The sequence below is a fragment of the Xenopus laevis genome, chromosome 7S (genome assembly GCF_017654675.1).
Source record: "Xenopus laevis strain J_2021 chromosome 7S, Xenopus_laevis_v10.1, whole genome shotgun sequence".
In the NCBI taxonomy this organism is placed as follows: domain Eukaryota; kingdom Metazoa; phylum Chordata; class Amphibia; order Anura; family Pipidae; genus Xenopus; species Xenopus laevis.
Genome location: NC_054384.1, coordinates 29,144,061 through 29,168,744, shown reverse-complemented (window position 1 = coordinate 29,168,744; position 24,684 = coordinate 29,144,061). Strand labels below are relative to the sequence as shown.

Sequence of the window (24,684 nt, the reverse complement as noted above, 5' to 3'; positions counted from 1 at the left end):
AAGGTTTTTGGTTTAATCATGGTTTAAAAGACCCACTAAATTTCAACCTTTAATAAATAGACCTCCTCATCTCTATTCTAAAGCTGGCTTGTGTATGGAGGCCTCCCAATGGCCTGCTTGCTTGATATCTGGCTATATACCAGCTAAATATGGTCTCCATCAGGGGCGTAACTACAGAGGAAGCAGACCCTGCGGCTGCAGGGGGGCCCAGGAGGTATAGGGGCCCCATGAGGCTCTCATTGATGAGCAATTTGAACATATATTGGTAAAACAGGACAAACACTGGATATGTTGGGGGCCCTAAAATTAATTTGCTGTGGGGCCCAGCAACATCTAGTTACGCCACTGGTCTCCATAGGCCCATATTATGATTTGGTTTTTGTTTTCCAGGCCAAGGATTGTATTACCCAACTGGGCCTAGTCTGTAGGTGTCCAACTCTGGCAGAGATCTGCTCATTTAGTGGCATTACCAAACCAGAGGATCTCAAAGTGTATGCCAGTATAAGCCTTGTCATGTGATCTTAGGCAAACAAGAGGAGCAGAATGAGGGAAAAATTTAAATAAGGGAATGGAAAATTGAGCTTTCACTGTATGTTAATTCATATAATAACATATAAAGTATACATGCTAATACAGGTAGCTAAAATAACAATACCAGAGTTTATCTTTACTAGTATAACCATATTAAGAGAACTATTACATAAAGAGAACCTTATGTAATATATTATTACATATAGAGATATTTATGGAATACAAAACTTAAAGTACCTGTACAATTTTTGCCTTTCTTGCAGTTCTTTTCGTCTGTGCTGCTTAAGGACTTGAGTAACATCATCTCGAGACAATTTTGCTGCATTAAAACATAATTATATGGAGATTATTCAGGTTACTTCATCATCAACTTCTCTTGGTTTAGCTGTTCTAGAGTATGCCCATATGCACTGTCCCACATGGCATAGTGTGTGGCGTTAAAGGAGAACTAAAGCCTAAAAATGAATATGCCTAAAAATGCCATATTTTATATACTGGACTTATTGCACCAGCCTAAAGTTTCAGCTTCTCAATAGCAGCAATGATCGAGGACTTCAAACTTGTCACAGGGGGGTCACCATTTTTGAAAGTGTCGGCGACACTCACATGCTCAGTGAGCTCTGTTGAGAAGCTAAGCTTAGGGGTTGTCACTTATTATCAAGCAGAAAATGAGGTTGGCCTGTAATTTAAGATGATGCTACAGGGCTGATTATTAAATTCTAATCCGAGTTGCTCTGGTTTCTGTGCTGCCATGTAGTAATTATCTCTATTAATTACTAATCAGCCTTTTTTAGTGACATTTATATTGTATATATACAGCATATTTTGTGTTGACCCCTAAGCTCAGTAAGTGACATCAGCACAGAGCATGTGCAGTGAATCAGCAGAAAAAAAGATGCGGAGCTGCTGGGGCATCTTTGGAGACACAGATCTTTACTGCTAAAGGGCTGTGGTCTGGTACAGAAGCCCAAAATATAATGTACAACATTTCTAGCTACTTTTCTAGTTAAGCTTTAGTTCTCCTTTAACTGAAGTCACGAGCCTGATCTTTCATCAGGGGTGGCAGGAATACCCCTTACTATAGGGCAGATTATGCAATTATCAACTAACATTTCAATAAACCTTTATTAAGGGGCAGATTTATCAAGGGTCGAAATTAATTCGAGGGAATTTTCGAAGTAAATAAATTCGAAATTCAAAGTAATTTTTTGGATACTTCGACCATCGGTTAGGATACTACGACTTCGAATTTACTTCAAATTTGTTTCAAAGAAAAAATAGTTCGACCATTCGATAATTGAAGTACTGTCTCTTTAAAAAAACTTCAACTTCAATACTTCACCAAGTTTTACCTGCCGAAGTGCTACAACTTCGGCAGGGACCTTCTACAACCACAAGTCTTTACATATCGGAGTAAAATCATTCGATCGTACGCTAAAATAGTTTGAATCATTCGATTCGAACGATTTAATCGGTCGATCAAACAATTTTACTTCGACTGTTCCATGGCCAAATTCGGTGAAAAATACTTCGACTTCAATATTCGAATTCAAAGTATTTTAATTCGATGGTCAAATTTCGAAGTATTTTTTACTTCGAAATTCGACCCTTGATAAATCTGCCCCTTACTGTGCCATAGACTTGTCCCAAGACTTCTCTGAAGACAGAAATATTTCATTAAATTTTACATTTCATTTACCAATTTCCCTACTACTACTACTACTACTAGCTACTAGGCTAGATTATGCTTTAGCTCTACCTTCATCTGGGCTTACGTGGAGGCTTAGTTATTAAGGGTCGAATATTAGTCGTTCTAGAGGTTTAGGAAATAAACTAAATTCACTAACTCTAAACCATGATTGTCATTTAAATTTATTAAATTAAATTTCGAAAACCCGGAAAACCACAATTTATGGAAAAAAGTAGAAATTCAACTGTTAATAAATTACCCCTATAGCTAAAGATGCTTTTTTAAAAAAAAATTCATAGTCAACAATCAGAATGTAGTAGCAGGTATGGGATCTATTATAGAATCCTTTTATCCAGAAAGTCCCAAAATATGACAACAGCATTTCCCATACTGTGACATTTATATGTCACTTTTTAAATGTATACTGACTGCAAACAACCGCCTAGGATCATGTCTTTTAAAGTTTCTGTTAAAGGGATGGATAACCTTAAAATTTACTTTTAGTATGGTGTAGAGAATGATATTTCGAGACAATTTACAATTGTTTTTTTATTTGTTTACTATTTGTGGTTTTTGAGTTATTTAGCTTTTATTTAGCAGCTCTACAGTTTGCAATTTCAGCAATCTGGTTGCTTGGGGACAAATTACCCTAGCAACCATGCATTGATTTAAATAAAAGACTGGCATATGAATAGGAGAGGGCCTGAATAGAAAGCGTAGTAGTAGAAAGTAGCAATAACAATAAATGTGTAGCCTTACAGAGCATTTGTTTTTTAGATGGGTTCAGTGACCCCCATTTGAAAGCTGGAAAAAATCAGAATAAGAAGGCAAATAATTAAAAAACTACATAACGAAGACCAATTGAAAAGTTCCGTAGAATTGGCCATTAAAAGTTAACTTAAAGCTGAACCACCCCTTTAACATAACAACATTGGAGAAGGAGCCAGAGATGTAAAGCTAATCCCCAGTTCAAAACTTTTAATACGTTTTTTGTACACTGCATCCCCTAATGCGATGATCTTCCATGGCCCATGTAATTTGTAACCTAGGTTGGTGTGGAAGAAAAAATGAACTCCACATATTTATTTTTCTCCACTCTACCCCAGAAATTACATTTTTATGTAAAAAAGTTGGAGTAATACTATTTTACCAGTTTAACTCCATCTTTGTGAATTTTGCTTTACTTTACTCAAGCAAAATGGAGTTAATAACTCCAAAAACACCAACTTCAAATTGTTGCAAGTTGTTTCCAAGATTTGCAACAACATTTTAATTCCAAAGTTTACAAAACCAAAAGAGTTTTGGGAATCTGATGTTCTTTTAACTACAATAATAATAATTGGTTAAAAATTAATGTCTACAAAAATTTAGGGGAAAACTCAGTGGATCACTTCAGCTCCTATATGATGAATAGCACCTGGGTGCAAACATTGCTCAGAAACCTGGATGTCTGCACACAAATGAAATGTGTTAGGAATTAGGACACAGATCAATACTGCACATGTTTTGTCACAACAGCCTTTTTTAGAGAAAGCCAATGGTGAAAGAACCCTAGATAACCTTGTTAAATGCACTACGTGCTGTGTGATGTGTTGTTACATGAGCTGGCTTCTGATTAACATTACTGTGGAAAGTGTAAATATGATAACAGATCTCAATTTATCTTAGTACGTCAATAGTCTTTTGTGTATTGCAAATAATCTCCATGGTATAATTCTGACTATAATTTCTGAGTTAAGAAGGACCCACCGATCAGGCACACCACATCAAAGCCCCTTTACAATAATTAACATTGCTACCAGTGTGAAGATTAATGCAGATGATTCAATCTCATATTGCCCCCCCCTTGCACCATACAGCATGCCAATGTGCCACAACCAGTGGGACCCAACAAAACCAGGTTTTTCATTGGTGCCCCGGTGGGCCAGTCCAGCCCTGTTGAAACCCAATAGTGCAGTGGTATAACTATAGGGGAAACAGAAGCAGCAGTCTTGGCAGGGGCCTGTGGGACTGGAGGCCCAGACAAGGGTTTGCATCCTCTATATCAGTGCTGTCCAACATCTGTGGTCCTGAGGGCTGGAATTTTTCTGGCCTACATGGTGGAGGGCCGATAATGGAAGCCAGTGTTGACCACTCCCTGTTTTAAACCACCCCATGTTAACACAAGACGATGTTCACATTAATGGTGGTAGCACACCAAAAAAACAAATAGTTGGTGCTCATTGCAGGGCTATCACTCATCACTCATATGTGAAAAAAGTTAAGTCATATTAAGGCATAGCCTTAAATCAATATGCCTCCTCCTCCCCTGTGGATAAAAACAGCACCCCCACCACATAATTAAACACCTTAGGGACCCTTAACAATAATTTTCAAATGCTAACAAACCCCCAGAACAAATACCAGACTTATGTTCCACAGGCAGAGCAGGGCACACACATGGAGCATAGGGAAGGCAGAGTATGACACACACATGGAGCATAGGGAAGGCAGAGTATGGCTCACACAGGCAGAGTATGGCACACCCAAGAAGAATAGGGCAGGCATAGGGTTGCCACCTTTTCTGGAAAACAATACCGGCCTTCCTGTATATTTATCTTTTTTCCCTATTAATAACATTGAGATCAACCATCATTTTACCAGCCAAGCCGGTAACATACCGGTCAGGTAAAAACCCTAGGCAGGCATAGTATGGCACACACAGAGAGCATATAGCAGGCATGATATGGCACATACCGGGAGCACAGAGCAGGCAGAGTATGGCACACACAGGGAGCATAGAGCAGGCAGAGTATGGCACACAAAGGGAGCATAGGGCAGAACAGAGCAGGAGTCAAGGAAACCTATTTGGACCACTCCAAGATGTACTGCATACAGTGACACAGCACTGATGCCCCTCCAACAGTTTGTAGGAGTGTGAACAGGTGAACAATGTGGGCAGTTTCAGTCTGGGTCTCAGGTGTGACCAGTGCAGGGCTATGGGGTATTAACAATAGATGTGTTACAAGTGTGAACAATGCAGGGGGATTACATGTGTGAACAATACAGGGGATTACAGTCTTCATTTGAGGTTTAAACACTGCATGGCCAGTTAATCTCTGTAGTTATACCCTTTAAATTTTACACATGGAAAGCAGACACAGTAGAGATACTTTCATTTCAGGGGGGGGTTGCATGCAGCCACCAGTTGGACAGCCCTGCTCTATATTATAGAAATCCAAATTTCCCAGCAGCTGAGAGTTTGTGGGAAGTTGGGGATGCAAGAGGGCCCAGCGCTATGTATTTACCCTACTGCAATAGTGTATCTAGTTTATACAAATAAGGATCATCACTTGCTGAGCAGCTTCTATTTCTTTTCTTTTTTTTATTCATGCAACATTTATTTCATAATCCATATACATTGTGACGTGTGATTTTTCAAGAGGCAAGATAAGAACCTTGGTGATTCTGTATTTCTTTAGATGCGGTTGCATATTTTATGGTCCCTAATTTTATTATTGCAATGAAGACCCATTGAATTGTAGTGTGTTTTTGTGTGTGCACGTTTTGTTACGTTTTGCACATACTACAGTATAATACACAACACTCAGTACATGCCATGCTCTAGGCCAGTATATCAAAATACACATCTATAAGCATCAATCTAGCTCCATTAATATGATCTTGGCTTGCTTATCTTTCATCTCCACAGGGAAAGCAGATGTATAATGTCCCAAAATAGTTTTGTCTACTCTACATCATACTAAGTTAGGCCTGCACTAAATCCAGGATTTGGTGCAGCATCCAGCCCTATTTGCAGCATATGTAAATCACCACTCTCAATCATTTTTATCTAGATGCTAGAAAGAATACCAACAGTGGTTTGCAGCTTAAGCTTGTCTGACAATGGGGCACATTTACTAAAAGGTGAATTGTGTTTTTTTTGTGAAAATTTGCCAAAATGACAATTCACAATGAGAGCTCCAATTTACTAAAAGGCGAGTAAAACACGTCACTAGTGAAAAACCACGGTGCTGGAGAACGTTTGTGCTGTTTACGCCAGGTGAAATTTCGCTCAGGCAAACGATCGTTAATTCACTTACTGTATTTACTTCAGAAACACTACTATGGTTTATGTATTTACATCGGCTGTAAATATTTTTCTAAACACACAAACAAAAATGGCAGTGTTGCTGGTCTTTTTTGTGTTATGGTAACTGAACTGAACCAAAGATTAAAGAAGGGTGATACCTGAAATATATGTATATAAGTGTATGTACTGTATATATAGATATATATAGATATACACATACCCACACACATACAAAGAAAAGAGGTTCTCTGAACTCAAAGCAGAGATTGCGTGTCCATATATTGCAATATGTGTAGCCTGGCCAACTACGTCATGCCTGGTCTATTCAAGGTTAAAACTCCCAAATTATTGCCCTTTTTATTGGACACCACAGGAATTTAAGGATGGGGCAATGAGAGGGTGATAAATGATGAAACATGAAGTTTACATTGATTATAATGAGCCTAAAATAATGCCATAATGTTTGTTTCGTTTATAAAAGCTGTGAAAAAGAAGGGGAAATGGCTGATATCTTGTTTGATATCATGTCATTTGCATCTAGTGAAGTTTATTTATAAGGGACATAAGGTCCATTGATCTGCAGAGAAGGGTTAGTCCATTGTTACACGTACTTGTTCCATAGGAACTATTTACATAAGTCTGGCAACTCATGCAAACTGACTGATAGCACAAGGATAACATCAAGTAAAAAATACCTGTGGTATTACTCCTTTCTAAGAATATAAATGGCAATATATCACTTCACACAATGGGGCAGATTTACTTGCATGCAAATTTTTGCCTCAGAAATCTTTGTCATACTTTGTACAACTACGCCTGACATTATTTTGTGACGAATGCGCGTATTTATCAAAATACGTCATTTCGTCTCAGCAAAGGAACATTCATCAGTGAAGATTTGATAGCACAAATATTTCTTAGTGATTTTTCTCTAACCAGTAGTGTAAGGTCCCCCCTGCAATAAAATCTTCAGAGGGGCCCAGCGCACTCTGATCCCCATCCTCCCGCCCACGTCCCGCCTCACCTCTGCCCCACCCACATCCTGCCCCACCTCCTCCCACTTCTGCCTGACTTGCTTCCCCCTTCCTCACCAGTCAGAGAGAGTGGCTGGGGAGGAGGGTTTTTTTTTATTATCTATAGACGAAGCCTTTTGTTCATTTTACTTTTATCACCAACCCCTTCTCTACAATAGTGTAGCTAGCAGGCCTTGACCCCACTTAACTGGTTGCAAACATTGGAAACAGTCTTAGCCTTCCCTGTATTCACATTGGAGGGCCAGCAAGGTTCTTGGGTAGGCAAGTACGCAGTGGCGTAACTAGATATTTGTGGGCCCCATGGCAAATTATTTTTCAGGCCCACAAAATGTCTAGAGGTTGATCTATTTTACCAGTATTTATTGAAATGTTATATGAATTATGGCCTCATGGGGTCCCTATACCTCCTGGCCCTACCTGCAACTTCCTCTGAAGCTACACCCCTGCAAGTACAGGTTACTTTCAAACGCACAGCATTGAGTAGCGGTGTGCATGTTGACATGCCCTTCTGTATTGATACAGTTTAGTTTTGCTAGAGTGTGTTTTTCCCTCTGAGCACAGGCCAAAGGCTGAGAATACATAACTGTGGCTCAGCTACTTCACTTACCAAGGAACAGTTCTGTGTTTGAAGTGTGGCTCAGCATCCTGCCATAGCAAAATCCAAGTGTGCAGCCCCCTACAGCAATACACTTTGCAGAAGCTTGTGGTGCTAAAATGTCTTTGCAGTAGTGAGCTAGCCTACATTTCAATTTCATTTATCAACCCAGCTTGATCTTATTACAGCAAGAACGTGATATTGGACTGTAATGGCGATGGAGGGTTGCTGGCACCTTTCCAGTGCTACATCTTACACTTTTCCCTCTTGGAACTTTTCACCCTTCTGATTAAGCAGTCAAGCAACATGACTCTCAGTGCCTCCTCTTTATTCTCTATATCATGCTTCTCACACCCAAGACTTTCTGGGAAAGTCCTGCTCACACCCTAACCAGCTGACAGAAAGAAATAACTATGAATAATAAAGCAACATACACTTTATGCAGCATATATAAAACATTAAACAAGTTTCTGAGTAAACCAAGGCAATAAATGTTGAGGCATTTCACAACTTTAATCCATTACATGGCACTAACCTTTTCCTTCTCGAAGAACTACCTCCTTGTCATTGGTGATCCACCTGTAGCACGGAAACTCAAGATAATCTCCAGATGGTGTTTTGACAGTTATATGTCGGCAGTACCAGTCATCCTTGTACCAGTATTTGTGTTTTTCCAGCTTTAAAAGCTGAATGTCTCCAATGTCTTCTGATTCTGTTATATCATAGGAATCGATCTAAAAGGGAATTAAGGGTAGTATCATTGGTAGGTGAGAAATGTATTGAAGTGTAACTGAAAAGTATTCAGTATTCGAGGTGGTCAGTGTAAAAACCAAACTTCTAGATCTGGTGCTATGCATGAATATTATTTTAACACAGTACATTGGAAATTTCCATTAAAGCATAAATAAAATGGCAGGTTGTGGTTGTGAATATGGTTCAGACTATAAAGCAGTTTTAGATGGGAAGTCTCAGAACAGCTTCTTCTAGGTGTGAAAGCTAATGTAACCTACTGACATCATAATTTGGTTATGACAAGAGCACGAAGCAGAGAATTAGAGTCCCTGTTACACATGGCTTTAGCAGGGTTGTATTTAGGTTCAATCCTACAATAAGCACTGAACCTCAGCCTACCCCCTTCTCCCTTGATTGGGGCATGTGCAGAGGCCTGTCACCTGTCTGTGCTGACCTCTGTACTTCACCTCTCAGCTCTGCTTCTGGATCAAGCAAAAGTATCTGTTGGTAGGCTGGGGGAACTTTTTTTTACCTCTATTTTTCTATTTATCATATAGACACCCTTGGGCTGCCCTACTAAAGCTGCTGCTCTAGGCATTGGTGCCTATATGGTAGATATGCTCTTGGGGTTTTGCTAAAATAGAGCAAGTTAAACTGATAAACAAAAAGGTTATTTCGCATACCTGATATTATAGTCTTTATAAATACAGTACAGGTATGGGATCCATTATCCGGAAACCCATTATACAGAATGCTCTGAAATACGGAAAGACTGTTTCCCATAGACTCCATTATAATAAATAAATCCAGATTTTTTTTCAATTATTTTCTTTTTCTCTGTAATAATAAAACAGTAGCTTGTACTTGATCCAAACTAAGATATAATTAATCCTTATTGGAAGCAAAACCAGCCTATTGGGTTTATTTAATGTTATAGATATATATATTATATATATATATATTTTTTTATGCATTTGTAGACCTCCTGCTCTCAAGCTCGACAGCAAAAAAAAGAGAAGTAAACTGAAAGCAACATGGAAATAAACGGAAGCGTTACTGGACTGATGATTGGCAAATTGAGCCTCTTCAGTTGTGTCATTCCCCAGCCATTTAACCCCAAATAAATACACATGACACCACTGTAAGATGGAAAATGAGCAGCTCCAGCAAAAACCAGGACTGAAAAAGATAGCATGTGCTGCCGACAGAAATTGAAGTCTAGAACAGAAGTCAGTGCTTCAATCTGTAGCTTCATTTATAGCTAGGATACACATGCTGCGTATATAGTGAATAAAGTATCCCTATAGTAAAATATAAGAATATTATAAGCCACAGAGGAGTTCCATGACTCTTCGGGGGCTTCGGCCTGGTGCTTTTATACATGTCATGGAACTCTGAGGCTACTTGTAATAGTTTCCAACAATGGGTAGTTTGTTTATTATAATACATAATACAGATTTAGTGAGTTGTGACAAAAATGTTTATATCTGATGACATCACTAAGAGCTGTTTATAAGGATGTAATTTACAGGATATTCATGGCTTTTGTGTATTATATAATAACACATTGCAATCATGAGATGAACTATAAACCCTTATATCAATGGTTTTGGATGACTGAGTAAAGTGTTATCCACATGCCAGGAATATAATCAAAGTAAGGAGTATAATAACTTCACAGTAATGTCTTTATGGATAGGAATATGAGGCCTCTGTTAATGTAAGAATGAGAGAGAAAAGGTTCATTTGTTTCTTACTCCAAACCACCCAAGAGCAATAAACACATTGTACATTCTAGTTCCTGGAATTGGACAAACCAGCATAATAAACAGTAAAATAAAATTTCCAGTCTCCCCGCCAGACAGGGGTGTAACTACAGAGGAAACAGTCCCTGCAGCTACAGGGGGGGGGTCAGGAGTTATAGGGCCCCATGAAACCCTAATTCATGTACCATTTTAATAAATATTGGTAAAACAGGTCAACCCCTACACATTTTGGGGGCTTGCAAAATAAATTGCTGTGGGGCCCAGTAATATCTAGTTACACCACTGGTATCAGACCAATAATTTACAGACAAGTTTTCTATTTATGAACTTAGAATATTAAAAAGGGATTCAGTCATGGGAAAGCATTTTTACAAAATAATCCTCCAGCAGAATCCTGCATTGAAATCTATTTTTCAAAAGAGCAAACAGATTTTTTAAATATTTCATTTTAAATTCTGAAATGGGGCTAGACATGCTTTCAGTTTCCCAGGTGCCCTGAGTCTGTAACTTGCTCTGATAAACTTCAGTCACTCTTTACTGCTGTAGTGCAAGTTGGAGTGAAATAACCCCTGCAGCCCATCAAGGAAAGGTAACCAGATAATAACTCCCTGATAGCTGCATTGCTTAAAATGCTCCCATGCCTCACTTAGTGGAAGATATGAGAACAGCATTCAATAGTAAAATCCAAGTCTAGCTCACCCAAATTGTGACTCTTTCAGTTACATTGAGTAAGAGAAATAACAGCTTATCTGAAAGAAGTTCTAAAGTAAAGAGCTGGCTCATGACCAGGCAAAATGCTCCCATGCCTCACTTAGTGGAAGATATGAGAACAGCACTCAATAGTAAAATCCAAGTCTAGCTCACCCAAGTTGTGACTCTTTCAGTTACAATGAGTAAGAGAAATAGCTTATCTGAAAGCAGTTCTAAAGTAAAGAGCTGGCTCATGACCTGGCAAACTGACCTAAGATGGCTGCCTGAACACCAATATTACAATGAAAAAAAACATTTATTGGTTGGAGACTACATTTTTAAATGGTAGAATGAAACAATATACACAGTGCAAGTTAGTGATAAAATGATACCATAAAAATAAAGATAGATTCCCTTAAAGCCTAGTGCTATGTTCAGTATGTGGATTCTATGAGAAGGTGGCTCCTCAAGTAAAGTTCAAAATGATCACGTGAAAAATTATTATTGTTCACACCCAAGACTCAACCACTCCACACCATATGGCATACAAATGGCTGAGTTGGCAATCTATTGGCAAATGTATGGAACCAAAGCCATCACCCCCTGCCTGCAACTGATGTGTGATTGGAACACACTGAGATTTTCTTGATTGATATATATATATATATATATATATATATATATATATATATATATATATATATATATATATATATATATATATATATATATATATGTAATGATTCCAAATGGGCAGCACACCGCCTTTGCAGCTTACCTCGGGTGCAAGGTGAATTAGATAGATAATAAAGCAAGAAATGACCAGCAACACCGAGTTCTTTGATGAAAAAATCAAAATGTATGTATGTAGGCAGCCTTGAGAAAGGTCCCTGAGTGGACCGAAACGTCACGTCGGCTTTACATGTAACTTGAATACATTTTGATTTTTTCATCAAAGAACTCGGTGTTGCTGGTCATTTCTTGCTTTATTATATATATATATATATATATATATAATATATATATATAGGGATGTAGCGAACGTCGGAAAAAAAAGTTCGCGAACATATTCGCGAACTTGCGCAAAAACGCGAGCGGTTCGCGAACGGTTCGCGAACCCCATAGACTTCAATGGGAAGGTGAACTTTAACATCTAGAAAAGACATTTCTGGCCAGAAAAATGATTTTAAAGTTGTTTAAAGGGTGCAACGACCTGGACAGTGGCATGCCAGAGGGGGATCAAGGGCAAAAATGTATCTGAAAAATCTGCCTGTGTGTGCTTGGAAGAGATAGTGTAGGGGGAGAGCTGTTAGTGATTTCAGGGACAGATGATAGTAAGTTTGCTGGCTAGTAATCTGCTTGATACTGCTCTGTATTGGAGGGACAGAAGTCTGCAGGGATTTGAGGGACATTTTAGCTTAGGTAGCTTTGCTGGCTAGTAATCTGCTGTTCTCTTTAAACAACTGCCATACGTTGACCTTGTAGGCATTGTTTGCCCAGTTTTTTTGGACGCAGCCACTGAAGCACAGTTGCCAGAAAAAATATGCCATATAAATGCTGAAAATAGTCATTTTTCGCCATACGTTGACCTTGTAGACATTGTTTGCCCAGTTTTTTTGGACGCAGCCACTGAAGCACAGTTGCCAGAAAAATTATGCCATATAAATGCTGAAAATATAAATTTTTTTGGTTGCAGCCACTGAAGCACAGAGGCCAGAAAAATTATGCCATATAAATGCAGAAAATATGCATTTTTTTGGTCGCAGCCACTGAAGCACAGTTGACAGAAAAATTATGCCATATAAATGCTGAAAATATAAACTTTTTTGGTTGCAGCCACTGAAGCACAGAGGCCAGAAAAATTATGCCATATAAATGCAGAAAACATGCATTTTTTTGGTCGCAGCCACTGAAGCACAGTTGACAGAAAAATTATGCCATATAAATGCTGAAAATATAAATTTTTTTGGTTGCAGCCACTGAAGCACAGAGGCCAGAAAAATTATGCCATATAAATGCAGAAAATATGCATTTTTTTGGTCGCAGCCACTGAAGCACAGTTGCCAGAAAAAATATGCCATATAAATGCTGAAAATAGTCATTTTTTGCCATATACGTTGAGTCAACGTATGGCAAAAAATGACTATTTTCAGCATTTATATGGCATATTTTTTCTGGCCTCTGTGCTTCAGTGGCTGCGGCCAAAAAAACTGGGCAAACAATGCCTACAAGGTCAACGTCGTTGACCTTGTAGGCATTGTTTGCCCAGTTTTTTTGGCCGCAGCCACTGAAGCACAGAGGCCAGAAAAAATATGCCATATAAATGCTGAAAATAGTCATTTTTTTGGTCGCAGCCACTGAAGCACAGTTGCCAGAAAAATTATGCCATATAAATGCTGAAAATATAAATTTTTTTGGTTGCAGCCACTGAAGCACAGAGGCCAGAAAAATTATGCCATATAAATGCAGAAAATATGCATTTTTTTGGTTGCAGCCACTGAAGCACAGAGGCCAGAAAAATTATGCCATATAAATGCAGAAAATATGCATTTTTTTGGATGCAGCCACTGAAGCACAGTTGCCAGAAAAAATATGCCATATAAATGCTGAAAATAGTCATTTTTTGCCATACGTTGACCTTGTAGACATTGTTTGCCCAGTTTTTTTGGTTGCAGCCACTGAAGCACAGAGGCCAGAAAAAATTAAACCAGTAGGGTTTGCACCCTAGTTTGTAACGGTGGCGGAGGGAGGAGGAGGACGCTAAAGGACAGCTGTGTGTGGAGTCATGAGGCTTGAAGAGAAGGACAGCTGCATAGAAGTCAGAACAAGTCTTCCGGCGTGCAGTAACCCTCCGAGATCCACCCCTCATTCATTTTAATAAAGGTCAGGTAATCGACACTTTTGTGACCTAGGCGAGTTCTCTTCTCAGTTACAATCCCTCCTGCTGCACTGAAGGTCCTTTCTGAGAGCACACTTGAGGCTGGGCAAGACAAGAGGTTCATGGCAAATTGTGACAGCTCTGGCCACAGATCAAGCCTGCGCACCCAGTAGTCCAGGGGTTCATCGCTCCTCAGAGTGTCGATATCTGCAGTTAATGCCAGGTAGTCCGCTACCTGCCGGTCGAGGCGTTCTTTGAGGGTGGATCCAGAAGGGTTGTGGCGCTGCCTTGGACAGAAAAACATTTGCATGTCTGACGTTACAGACTGGCCAAAGGGCTTTGTCCTTGCAGGTGTGCTCGTGGCAGGATTACTGGCACCTCTGCCCCTGGAATGTTGATGAGTTCCTGAAGTGACATCACCCTTAAAAGCATTGTACAACATGTTTTGCAGGCTGGTTTGTAAATGCCGCATCTTTTCGGACTTGTGGTATGTTGGTAACATTTCTGACACTTTATGCTTGTACCGAGGGTCTAGTAGCGTTGCGACCCAGTACAGGTCCTTCTCCTTAAGCCTCTTGATACGGGGGTCCTTCAACAGGCATGACAGCATGAAAGACCCCATTCTCACAAGGTTGGATGCAGAGCTATCCATCTCCGCTTCCTCATTATCAAGGACTGCATCATCCACGGTCTCCTCCCCCCAGCCACGTACAAGACCAGGGGTCCCCAAAAGGTCACCACTAGCCCCCTGGGAAGCCTGCTCCTGTTGGTCCTCCTCCTCCTCCTCCACAAAGCCACCTTCCTCCTCTGACTCCACTTCTGGCACCTCTCCCTGCGTTGCAGCAGGTGCCTGGGTTCGTTCTGGTGATTCCGACCAGAAATCGTGCGCTTCCAGCTCCTCGTCACGCTGGTCTACAGCCTCATCTGTCACTCGTCGCACGGCACGCTCCAGGAAGAAAGCGAAGGGTATTAGGTCGCTGATGGTGCCTTCGGTGCGACTGACCATATTTGTCACCTCTTCAAAAGGTCGCATGAGCCTGCAGGCATCGCGCATAAGCACCCAGTAACGGGGGAAAAAAATCCCCAGCTGTGCAGATCCAGTCCTACCACCCAGTTCAAAAAGGTACTCGTTGACGGCCCTTTGTTGTTGCAGCAGACGTTCCAACATAAGGAGCGTTGAATTCCAGCGAGTCTGGCTGTCAGAAATCAAACGCCTGACTGGCATGTTGTAGCGCTGCTGAATGTCAGCAAGGCGTGCCATGGCTGTGTAGGAACGTCTGAAATGGGCCGACACCTTTCTGGACTGGGTGAGAACGTCCTGGAATCCTGGGTACTTGGAGACAAAACGTTGGACTATTAAATTTAACACATGTGCCATGCAGGGCACATGTGTTAAATTGCCTAGTCTCAACGCTGCCAACAGATTGCTTCCATTGTCACACACCACTTTTCCGATCTGCAGTTGGTGTGGGGTCAGCCACCGATCGGCCTGTGACTGCAGAGATGACAGGAGTACAGATCCGGTATGGTTTTTGCTTTCCAGGCACGTCATCCCCAAGACAGCGTGACAACGGCGTACCTGGCATGTCGAATAGCCTAGGGGGAGCTGGGGGTGCACAGGTGTGGAGGAGGAGAAGGAGGACCCAGCAGCAGAGTAAGAAGAAGAAGAAGACGAGGTAGAGAGCGATGGAGGAGTAGAGGTGGTGGCAGAACCGCGTGCAATCCGTGGCGGTGACACCAACTCCACTGTTGTTGTTGAGTTACCCATTCCCTGCTTCCCAGCCATTACCAAGTTCACCCAGTGGGCAGTGTAGGTGACATACCTGCCCTGACCATGCTTGGAGGACCATGCGTCAGTAGTCATATGGACCTTTGGCCCAACACTAAGTGACAGAGATGCGGTAACTTGGCTCTGCACATGTTGGTACAGGTGTGGTATTCCCTTTTTAGAAAAAAAATTGCGGCTGGGTACCTTCCACTGCGGTGTCCCAATTGCTACAAATTTGTGGAAGGCCTCAGAGTCCACCAGCTGGTATGGTAAAAGCTGGCGGGCTAAGAGTGCAGACAAGCCAGCTGTCAGACGCCGGGCAAGGGGGTGACAGTCAGACATTGGCTTCTTACGCTCAAACATGGCCTTCACAGAAACTTGGCTGGTGGCAGATGACTGGGAATGGGAACAGGTGGTCAAGGTGGAAGGCGGAGTGGAGGGTGGTTCAGACGGGTCAAGGAGAGCAGAGGTAGAGCAGTAAGATGCTGGACCAGAAGGAGTGTGGCTTTTAGTTTGCCTGTTGCCTTTGAGGTGTTGCTCCCAAAGTGCTTTGTGCTTGCCGCTCATGTGCCTTCGCATAGAAGTTGTACCTATGTGGCTGTTGGGCTTACCAAGGCTCAGTTTCTGACTGCACTCATTGCAAATTACAATGCTTTTGTCAGAGGCACACACATTAAAAAAATCCCACACTGCTGACTTTTTGGAAGTGTGCGATCTGGCGGTAACAGTAGAAGTTGGCGGAGTTGGCGGTATTGGCGGCAATGGCGGGTGCGTTGGCCGGCTGAACACAGGTGCCGATACATGTTGTTGCCCTGCTGATCCCTGCGGGCTGTCCTCCCTGCTTCTTCTAAGTCTTATTCTCCTACTGCCTCTCTGACTCTCCGTCTCTCCATCTGAACTACCCTCCTCTTGCTCTCTTCTACTAGGCACCCACAAAACATCAATCTCCTCATCATCATTCTCCTCAGATGCATCAATTTCTTCTGACACATCACAGAAGGAAGCAGCAGCGGGGACCTCCTCCTCATCACTCATTATGTCCATCTCTATCGTGTTCTCTGCCAGAATTAAATCTGGTGTAAGGTCCTCATCTCCTTCATCTTCTTCTGGCAATAATGGTTGCGCATTACTCAGTTCAAGAAACTCATTGGAAAATAACTCCTCTGACCCCAGTGAAGAAGGGGCACCGGTGGTGGAGGAAGTGTTACGTGGGGTGGCCATAGCAGTGGAGGATGAGGAGGATGTTGTGGTAAAGTTAGAAACGGTAGAGGATGGGGTGTGCTGTGTAAGCCAGTCAACTACCTCTTCAGCATTTTGGGAGTTCAGGGTCATTGGCTTTTTAAAACTGGGCAATTTGCTAGGGCCACAGGATTGCATAGCAGCACGGCCCCTAGCACGGCCTCTGCGTGGCGGCCTGCCTTTGCCTGGCATTATTTTTAAAAAAACAACAACAACAACAAAAACTCAGTTGGTTTTTCTGGAAACGATAATACACACAGCTAGATGGCGGGTTGAAGAAAACACTGTGCAAATAATGCCTACAAAGTCAACGTATACACTACTACAGCGGTGGATACGGATTACGTAAAATATATGAATGCTGCTTGAAAAAAAGTAACTCAAGTGGTTTTTCTAGAGACGATAATATTATCAATATTTAGACAAAATGTGAACAAGGTCACACAGCTCGATGGCGGGTTGAAGAAAACAGTGTGCAAATAATGCCTACAAGGTCAACGTATACACTACTACAGCGGTGGATACGGATTACGTAAAATATATGAATGCTGCTTGAAAAAAGTAACTCAAGTGGTTTTTCTAGAGACGATAATATTATCAATATTTAGACAAAATGTGAACAAGCTCACACAGCTCGATGGCGGGTTGAAGAAAACAGTGTGCAAATAATGCCTACAAGGTCAACGTATACACTACTACAGCGGTGGATACGGATTACGTAAAATATATGAATGCTGCTTGAAAAAAAGTAACTCAAGTGGTTTTTCTAGAGACGATAATATTATCAATATTTAGACAAAATGTGAACAAGCTCACACAGCTCGATGGCGGGTTGAAGAAAACACTGTGCAAATAATGCCTACAAGGCCAACGTATACACTACTACAGCGGTGGATACGGATTACGTAAAATATATGAATGCTGCTTGAAAAAAGTGACTCCGTGTGTTTTTTCTGGAGACGGTAATATTATGGATATTTAGACAGAATGGGAACAAGGTCACACAGCTCGATGGCGGGTTGAAGAAAACAGTGTGCAAATAATGCCTACAAGGCCAACGTATACACTACTACAGCGGTGGATACGGATTACGTAAAATATATGAATGCTGCTTGAAAAAAGTGACTCCGGTGTTTTTTCTGGAGACGGTAATATTATGGATATTTAGACAGAATGGGAACAAGGTCACACAGCTCGATGGCGGGTTGAAGAAAACAGTGTGCAAATAATGCCTACAAGGTCAACGTATACACTACTACAGCGGTGGATACGGATTACGTAAAATATATGAATGCTGCTTGAAAAAAGTAACTCAGTGTTTTTCTAGAGACGATAATATTATCAATATTTAGACAAAATGTGAACAAGCTCACACAGCTCGATGGCGGGTTGAAGAAAACACTTGCAAATAATGCCTACAAGGCCAACGTATACACTACTACAGCGGTGGATACGGATTACGTAAATATATGAATGCTGCTTGAAAAAAGTGACTCCGGTGTTTTTTCTGGAGACGGTAATATTATGGATATTTAGACAGAATGGGAACAAGGTCACACAGCTCGATGGCGGGTTGAAGAAAACAGTGTGCAAATAATGCCTACAAGGCCAACGTATACACTACTACAGCGGTGGATACGGATTACGTAAAATATATGAATGCTGCTTGAAAAAAGTGACTCCGGTGTTTTTTCTGGAGACGGTAATATTATGGATATTTAGACAGAATGGGAACAAGGTCACACAGCTCGATGGCGGGTTGAAGAAAACAGTGTGCAAATAATGCCTACAAGGCCAACGTATACACTACTACAGCGGTGGATACGGATTACGTAAAATATATGAATGCTGCTTGAAAAAAGTGACTCCGGTGTTTTTTCTGGAGACGGTAATATTATGGATATTTAGACAGAATGGGAACAAGGTCACACAGCTCGATGGCGGGTTGAAGAAAACAGTGTGCAAATAATGCCTACAAGGCCAACGTATACACTACTACAGCGGTGGATACGGATTACGTAAAATATATTATGGCTGCTTGAAAAAAGTGACTCCGGTGTTTTTTCTGGAGACGGTAATATTATGGATATTTAGACAGAATGTGAACAAGGTCACACAGCTCGATGGCGGGTTGAAGAAAACAGTGTGCAAATAATGCCTACAGGGCAAATAATGCCTAAAAGGTCAACTTATACACTACTACAGCGGTAGTAAAATAAAAAAAAGTAAAATAAAAAAAAAATGAATATTAAAAAAAAAAAATTAAAGTTGGTGCTGCTGAACTACTAGGAGCAGCAGATTAGCACACCAGTCCCACTCCCCAACACTGCTAGACTAATAGCACTGGGCTCTTATAGTAGTAGTAGTAGTAGTAGTAGTAAAACAACAAAAAAATAAATAAAAGCAGTCCTTACAAGGACTACTGTTATTGCAGCAGTCAGCAGATGAGATCAGAAGCAGGACAGCTGCCCACTGCAGCTACATACAGAGCACTGCAGTAGAAGGTAGATTACTAGCCAGCAAAGCTACCTAAGCTTAAATGTCCCTCAAACCCCTGCAGACTTCTGTCCCTCCAATAACAGAGCAGTATCAAAACGATTACTAGCCAGCAAACTTTCAACTGTCCCTGAAATCACTAACAGGCAGCAGCTCTCTCCCTACACTATCTCTTCAGCACACACAGGCAGAGTGAAAAAACGCTGCAGGGCTTCGGTTTTATAGGAAGGGGGTGGTCCAGGGGAGAGCTTCCTGATTGGCTGCCATGTACCTGCTGGTCTGGGGTGAGAGGGCAAAAAAAGCGCCAAACAATGGCGAACCCAAAATGGCGAACGTCGCGCGACGTTCGCGAACTTCCGGCGAGCGCGAACAACCCGATGTTCGCGCGAACAAGTTCGCCGGCGAACAGTTCGCGACATCTCTATATATATATATATATATATATATATATATATATATATTAATAATATATATAATATATATATATAATATATATATTATATTATGTGTACAGGATAATACTGAACAAAAAAGGCTTGGTATTAATTAGTTCAGATTTACATTGCATGTTAGACTAAACACCAAGATATTTGCAGTCCTGTAGTATCAGCTTCTGTGGCAAATGTAACTTCACTACTTTAAAGATGGCCTAATGAGATTAGATTAACTACTGATCATTACTGTGCAATTAGTTGTTATAAAATAGTATTTCTGGCCATATTCTTTTTTATGCTTAAGCTTTAATTTAATGCAAGCAGAGAAGGAAAGAGGAGATAAATCATTGCCTCTTAACTTATACTGTATGTGTTTATATAACAGTAGCTAAAAATGCAGAAATTCCGAACAAAAAAGGGAAGTGGTTTTCAAGTTCTTTACAAGTAATAAAGCTGAATTAGCAGGTTTACATGTAAACACGAATACATAAGTGTTACTGCCCTATTTTTGTTATACTGATGGATATGATGCAAGGCACAATATCAATTGCTGTGCCAAGCTGTAAAATACTTTGTCATTTGCCATGGGATTTCCATGAATGTTCACTCAACATTTGGCTCAACATTTTTTTCCTGGGTCAATGTTCCTTTTAGGAAAAGCACTGTACAAGCCTGGGGAAAAACCAATGCAGCGACATGGGGTCATTTTCCCAGGTGTCTCTAGGAAGGAATTATACTTGCAATCACTTATTAAGGGAATAAATTGAGAACAATAACGATTGAATATCATTTTAAATGATAACTATTGCTGTTCTGTGTTTTTAGCAGAAAACATAATGCCCCGATTTGTGCTCTGAAGGACAGCCCTTAAAGGAAAACGTAACCACCAATTAAAAAAAGCCCCTACCTACAGTATTAAGCTAGATAGTCCCCCCTCCCTGCTTCCCCCTGCATACTTCAATAGCCCTGAAAATGTCCTTAAAATATTTCTCACCTCTCTGACAGTGCAGAGTAAGCGCAGCGGAGCTTGTGGGCGCCATCTTCCAGATCGCCAGTCTTCATCTGTAATAGAGTGCTGTATTGGCACATGCACAGTTGGAGCAGTCTTCTGGTTCTTACCGACTGCGCATGCTCCAAAAGTGCCGGAAATTGCTGAAGAGGACCCGAAAAAATCCAAAGATCCGGGAAGATGGCCCCCACAAGCTCCAAGGCGCTTACTCTGCACTGTTAGGAGAGAAATATTTTAGGGACATTTTCAGGGCTATTGAAGTATGTGGGGGGGGAAGCAGGGAGGGGGTCTATATAGCTTAGTAGGTAGGAGCTTTTCTTAATTGGGGGGTTTAGTTCTCCTTTAAGGCACCAAAATTAGCTTTCTGAAATTGAGTTTTTGCTGCCCCAGTGCATATTTGAATCAAACATTATGGGGGTTACTTACTAAAGTCCGATTTTTTATTCTGGTCGGACTTTTAAAGGGGAAAATTTGATGGTGTTTAAAGTCAGATCTCAGATCTGCCGAGTTCCTTATCATGTGCTCTATATCCCTTCGTGCTCTTGCACTTGCTCCCCCACGTGCAACCCCTTAAGAGTTTTTTGATTGCTGCACTACCACAAAATTGCATCTACTGTATATAATGATAATACAGGCATGGGATCTATTAAAAAGGGCACTGAAAAACGTTTAAAATCAAAATACCAAATAGAATGGTGTTGCAACTGATAGAAATTTAAGCATCACTATACTATTTAATTACTTTTATTAAGAAATTAGTAGGGAAAAACATGAGGAATGTCAGTATGTGTCATGAGAAGACAAAAGTGAAAGTTCAAGGGTATGTAAAGGAGAAAAGGGGGATTGCAAATTGGATAAAGAAAAGAGAAAGACAAAGAGTAAAGTTGAAAGAACAATATACATAACTTTTTGCTCAGATAAGTACTACAACCTCAAAAGGGGTAAAAATCTTTGTGATGTCAATACATATTGTCTCCAAATTTTGCTCCGTGCAATATTGCAATATTTCCAAATATATTTCTGACAATTAATCACAACTAAAATTGCAACCATCAGTCAAGCTTGTACCACAAACTAAGGCTGGAATTAGGGACAGACAGAAGAGGCACATGACTAGGGTGCAGTGGTGGGGTTGCTAGGCAAGTACTTCTTTTGTTCACCTACCCCTAGTCCGGATCATTGTCCCCAACGATGGCTGGTCATTCGCCCATCCACTGCCGCATCGGCAGTGTGAGCTCCTGTTTGTGTGCACATGTGCAGGGGAAATGGTTGTGAGGTGGCATCGCCCGTCATTGCCATAAACACACTTACTGTATATAATGAGTACAGTAACCTACAGCAAGCAGCCAGACATTGTCCTTCATTATTCTAACTGCAGTACATTGATAAAAGCTAAGAAAGTTCATTGGTTGCTGATTTTCTTCCTGCACAAAATGGCACCTCTTGGTACTAATACAGGTATGGGATCTCCTGTATTACCCTTTATTATCTGGAATTTGGAGCACCTCTAAAGCCACTGAAATACATTTAAGCTTCAAAAACCCAATAGGACGGTTTTGCCACCAATATGACTCCATACAGCTTAGTTACCATCAAGTAGAAACCATTGTTTTCTTATTACAGAATAATAGATTGTAACCACAATTTGTTAGTATCTTAAATTATGAAGTAATGATGTTTTTAGTATACAATAACACATTTGTACATATGGACTAAGTGCAGGCATTAAATACAGGGTTTCCTTGTGAGCTGCTACTTATACACCTCTACACCTTATGCCAGATCTTTAATCCAGGGCAAGTTACTGACTGGTACTGATACAGACACAAGTGCTGCTCATAGGGTACCTTAAGAGCACAATTTTGCACTCCTTTGTTTTCCAGCACTTGAGCCTGAACTAGCAGTATATTACCTCTTCTATTTCCATTGCATAAGGATGAAACATCTGATAAAGTTAGCAATCCTTATTTAATAGATGCACTTACCGCTCCTCTTTCAAAATCATTGTAGAAGGCTTTATCAAGAAGATGCTTCTCACTGCACCCTTTGGAACCCACAAGTGTAAGGTAAATATAATCATCCGTGCCAGCAAACCATTGGCTGCCCGTGGTCACCGTTACAGTGTAGGAAGGCATTCTGTCTCAAGTGACCGATCAGTTGTTAACCCACAGAGAAGTGCAGGTCCAATAAAGTAACCTTCAGAGCCAGATCTTTCTACAAATTTGCTGAAGGCACAGGCACTCCCCCAGCTCTTCTAATGGCAATTCAGTCTAGCATTTAAATGCTTCCTCTTTTTATTCTCAACTGTATCACGAAAAGCTGCGAAGAGACAATGGCTCGATTTGCCAATTGCTTTGAATGTTATCATTTCCTGAACAGAAGTTCTGTGTTTCTAGAAAAAGTCTGCTGTTTAAGTGCTGGTGTGTCAAAATTTAGTAAAAACATATAAGAGCAAAGGACCAACATCCAACAAAAACATCAACACATCAAGTGATTGCGAGAAAAAGCATTCTAATCAGCAGGTGCCCCTTGTTAATATATTATTCTTTTCTCCATAGTTATCCATGAATCACACATGATGTAGGACTGAGTTTATACTTGTTTGCTCAAATATTTGTATTTTTTAATGTTACAGACATGGGACCTAATTAGGGATCTTTCCGTAATTTGAATCTTCATACCTTAAAGGAGAAGGAAAGGTTAAAACTAAGTAAGTCTTATCAGAAAGGTCTATATAAACAAACCAGTAAACCCCCAAAGTAGTGTTGATCTGAGTCCCCTGTCAAAAGAAACACTGCATTTCTTTCCTTCTATTTTGTACACATGGGCTTCTGTATCAGACTTCCTGCCTTCAGCTTAAACCTCATTGCCCTGGGCAAGAGCATGCTCAGTTTGCTCCTCTTCCCCCCCCCTTCTCGGTGTAATCTGAGCCCAGAGCAGGGAAGAAGACTCAGGCGGAAGTGAGTCAACACCATGTTAATACTGCAGCTCCTATCTAACACAAACAAGTTTCTAGAGCTTTTACTCAGGTATGGTAAAACATTCTTACAGAATAACATTGATTCTAGTCTTCACTATTGCAGCTAATCTATTGGCAATAAAATAATGCCTCCGTAGCTTTCCTTCTCCTTTAAGTCTACTAGAAAATCATGTAACAACCCCAATAGGCTGGTTTGTCTTCCAACATGGGTTAATTATATCTTAGTTTGGATCAGTTACAAGATATTTAAAAAAAATGCATTTTGATTAAAATTAAGTTTAGGGGGCCCATTTACTAACAAAGAAATTGCTTTTCTTTTCCACAAATCTCAAAAAATTTGTGGTTTTCCTATATTTCAAAAAAGCTCTAAAAATCAGAACTTTATTAAGTGCAAATACAATGAAAACCTTATTTGCCCACATTAAATCAATTCAAAGGTTTTCAGATATTGTTTCCAATAGGAATTGTCTGAAAAACTCAAAACTTACCACATCGGTCAGCCCTTTTTTGTGCGCACTTTTTATATTCAGATCAGTGTGCTTCCTCAACCTAACAATTTGTTTCCTACTGTGATCAACTATATGCTGCCATGTGTCAGTAGTGCATTGCACGTTGCAGACTCATCCTGGAATCAGCCAGTTAGAGCAAGGGAAATCAGTCAGTGACTCACAGAAATGCACAAATAAATCACATTAGAAAATAACCTTCCAGAAATTACAATGGAGCTTAAAGCACAGATGAACAAGAGACAATTTCAGACATGTGACCAG

At 40.6% G+C, this 24,684-nt stretch overlaps 1 protein-coding gene across 2 annotated transcripts in view; it reads right to left on the bottom strand.

Annotated features, from left to right (window-relative positions):
* Nucleotides 1-23,555, bottom strand: part of alox5.S (arachidonate 5-lipoxygenase S homeolog) — a 47,157-nt gene extending 23,602 nt beyond the window's left edge. For both annotated transcript variants that reach the window (XM_041571086.1, XM_041571085.1), the window contains exons 1-3: nt 22,920-23,555; nt 8,458-8,656; nt 769-850 (exon numbers count right to left, since the gene is read on the bottom strand). In XM_041571086.1, the coding sequence (XP_041427020.1) occupies nt 769-850; nt 8,458-8,656; nt 22,920-23,069 (431 nt within the window). In that variant the 5' untranslated portion in view covers nt 23,070-23,555. The remainder of the gene's footprint in view (nt 1-768; nt 851-8,457; nt 8,657-22,919) is intronic.
* Nucleotides 23,556-24,684: the final 1,129 nt, after the last annotated feature.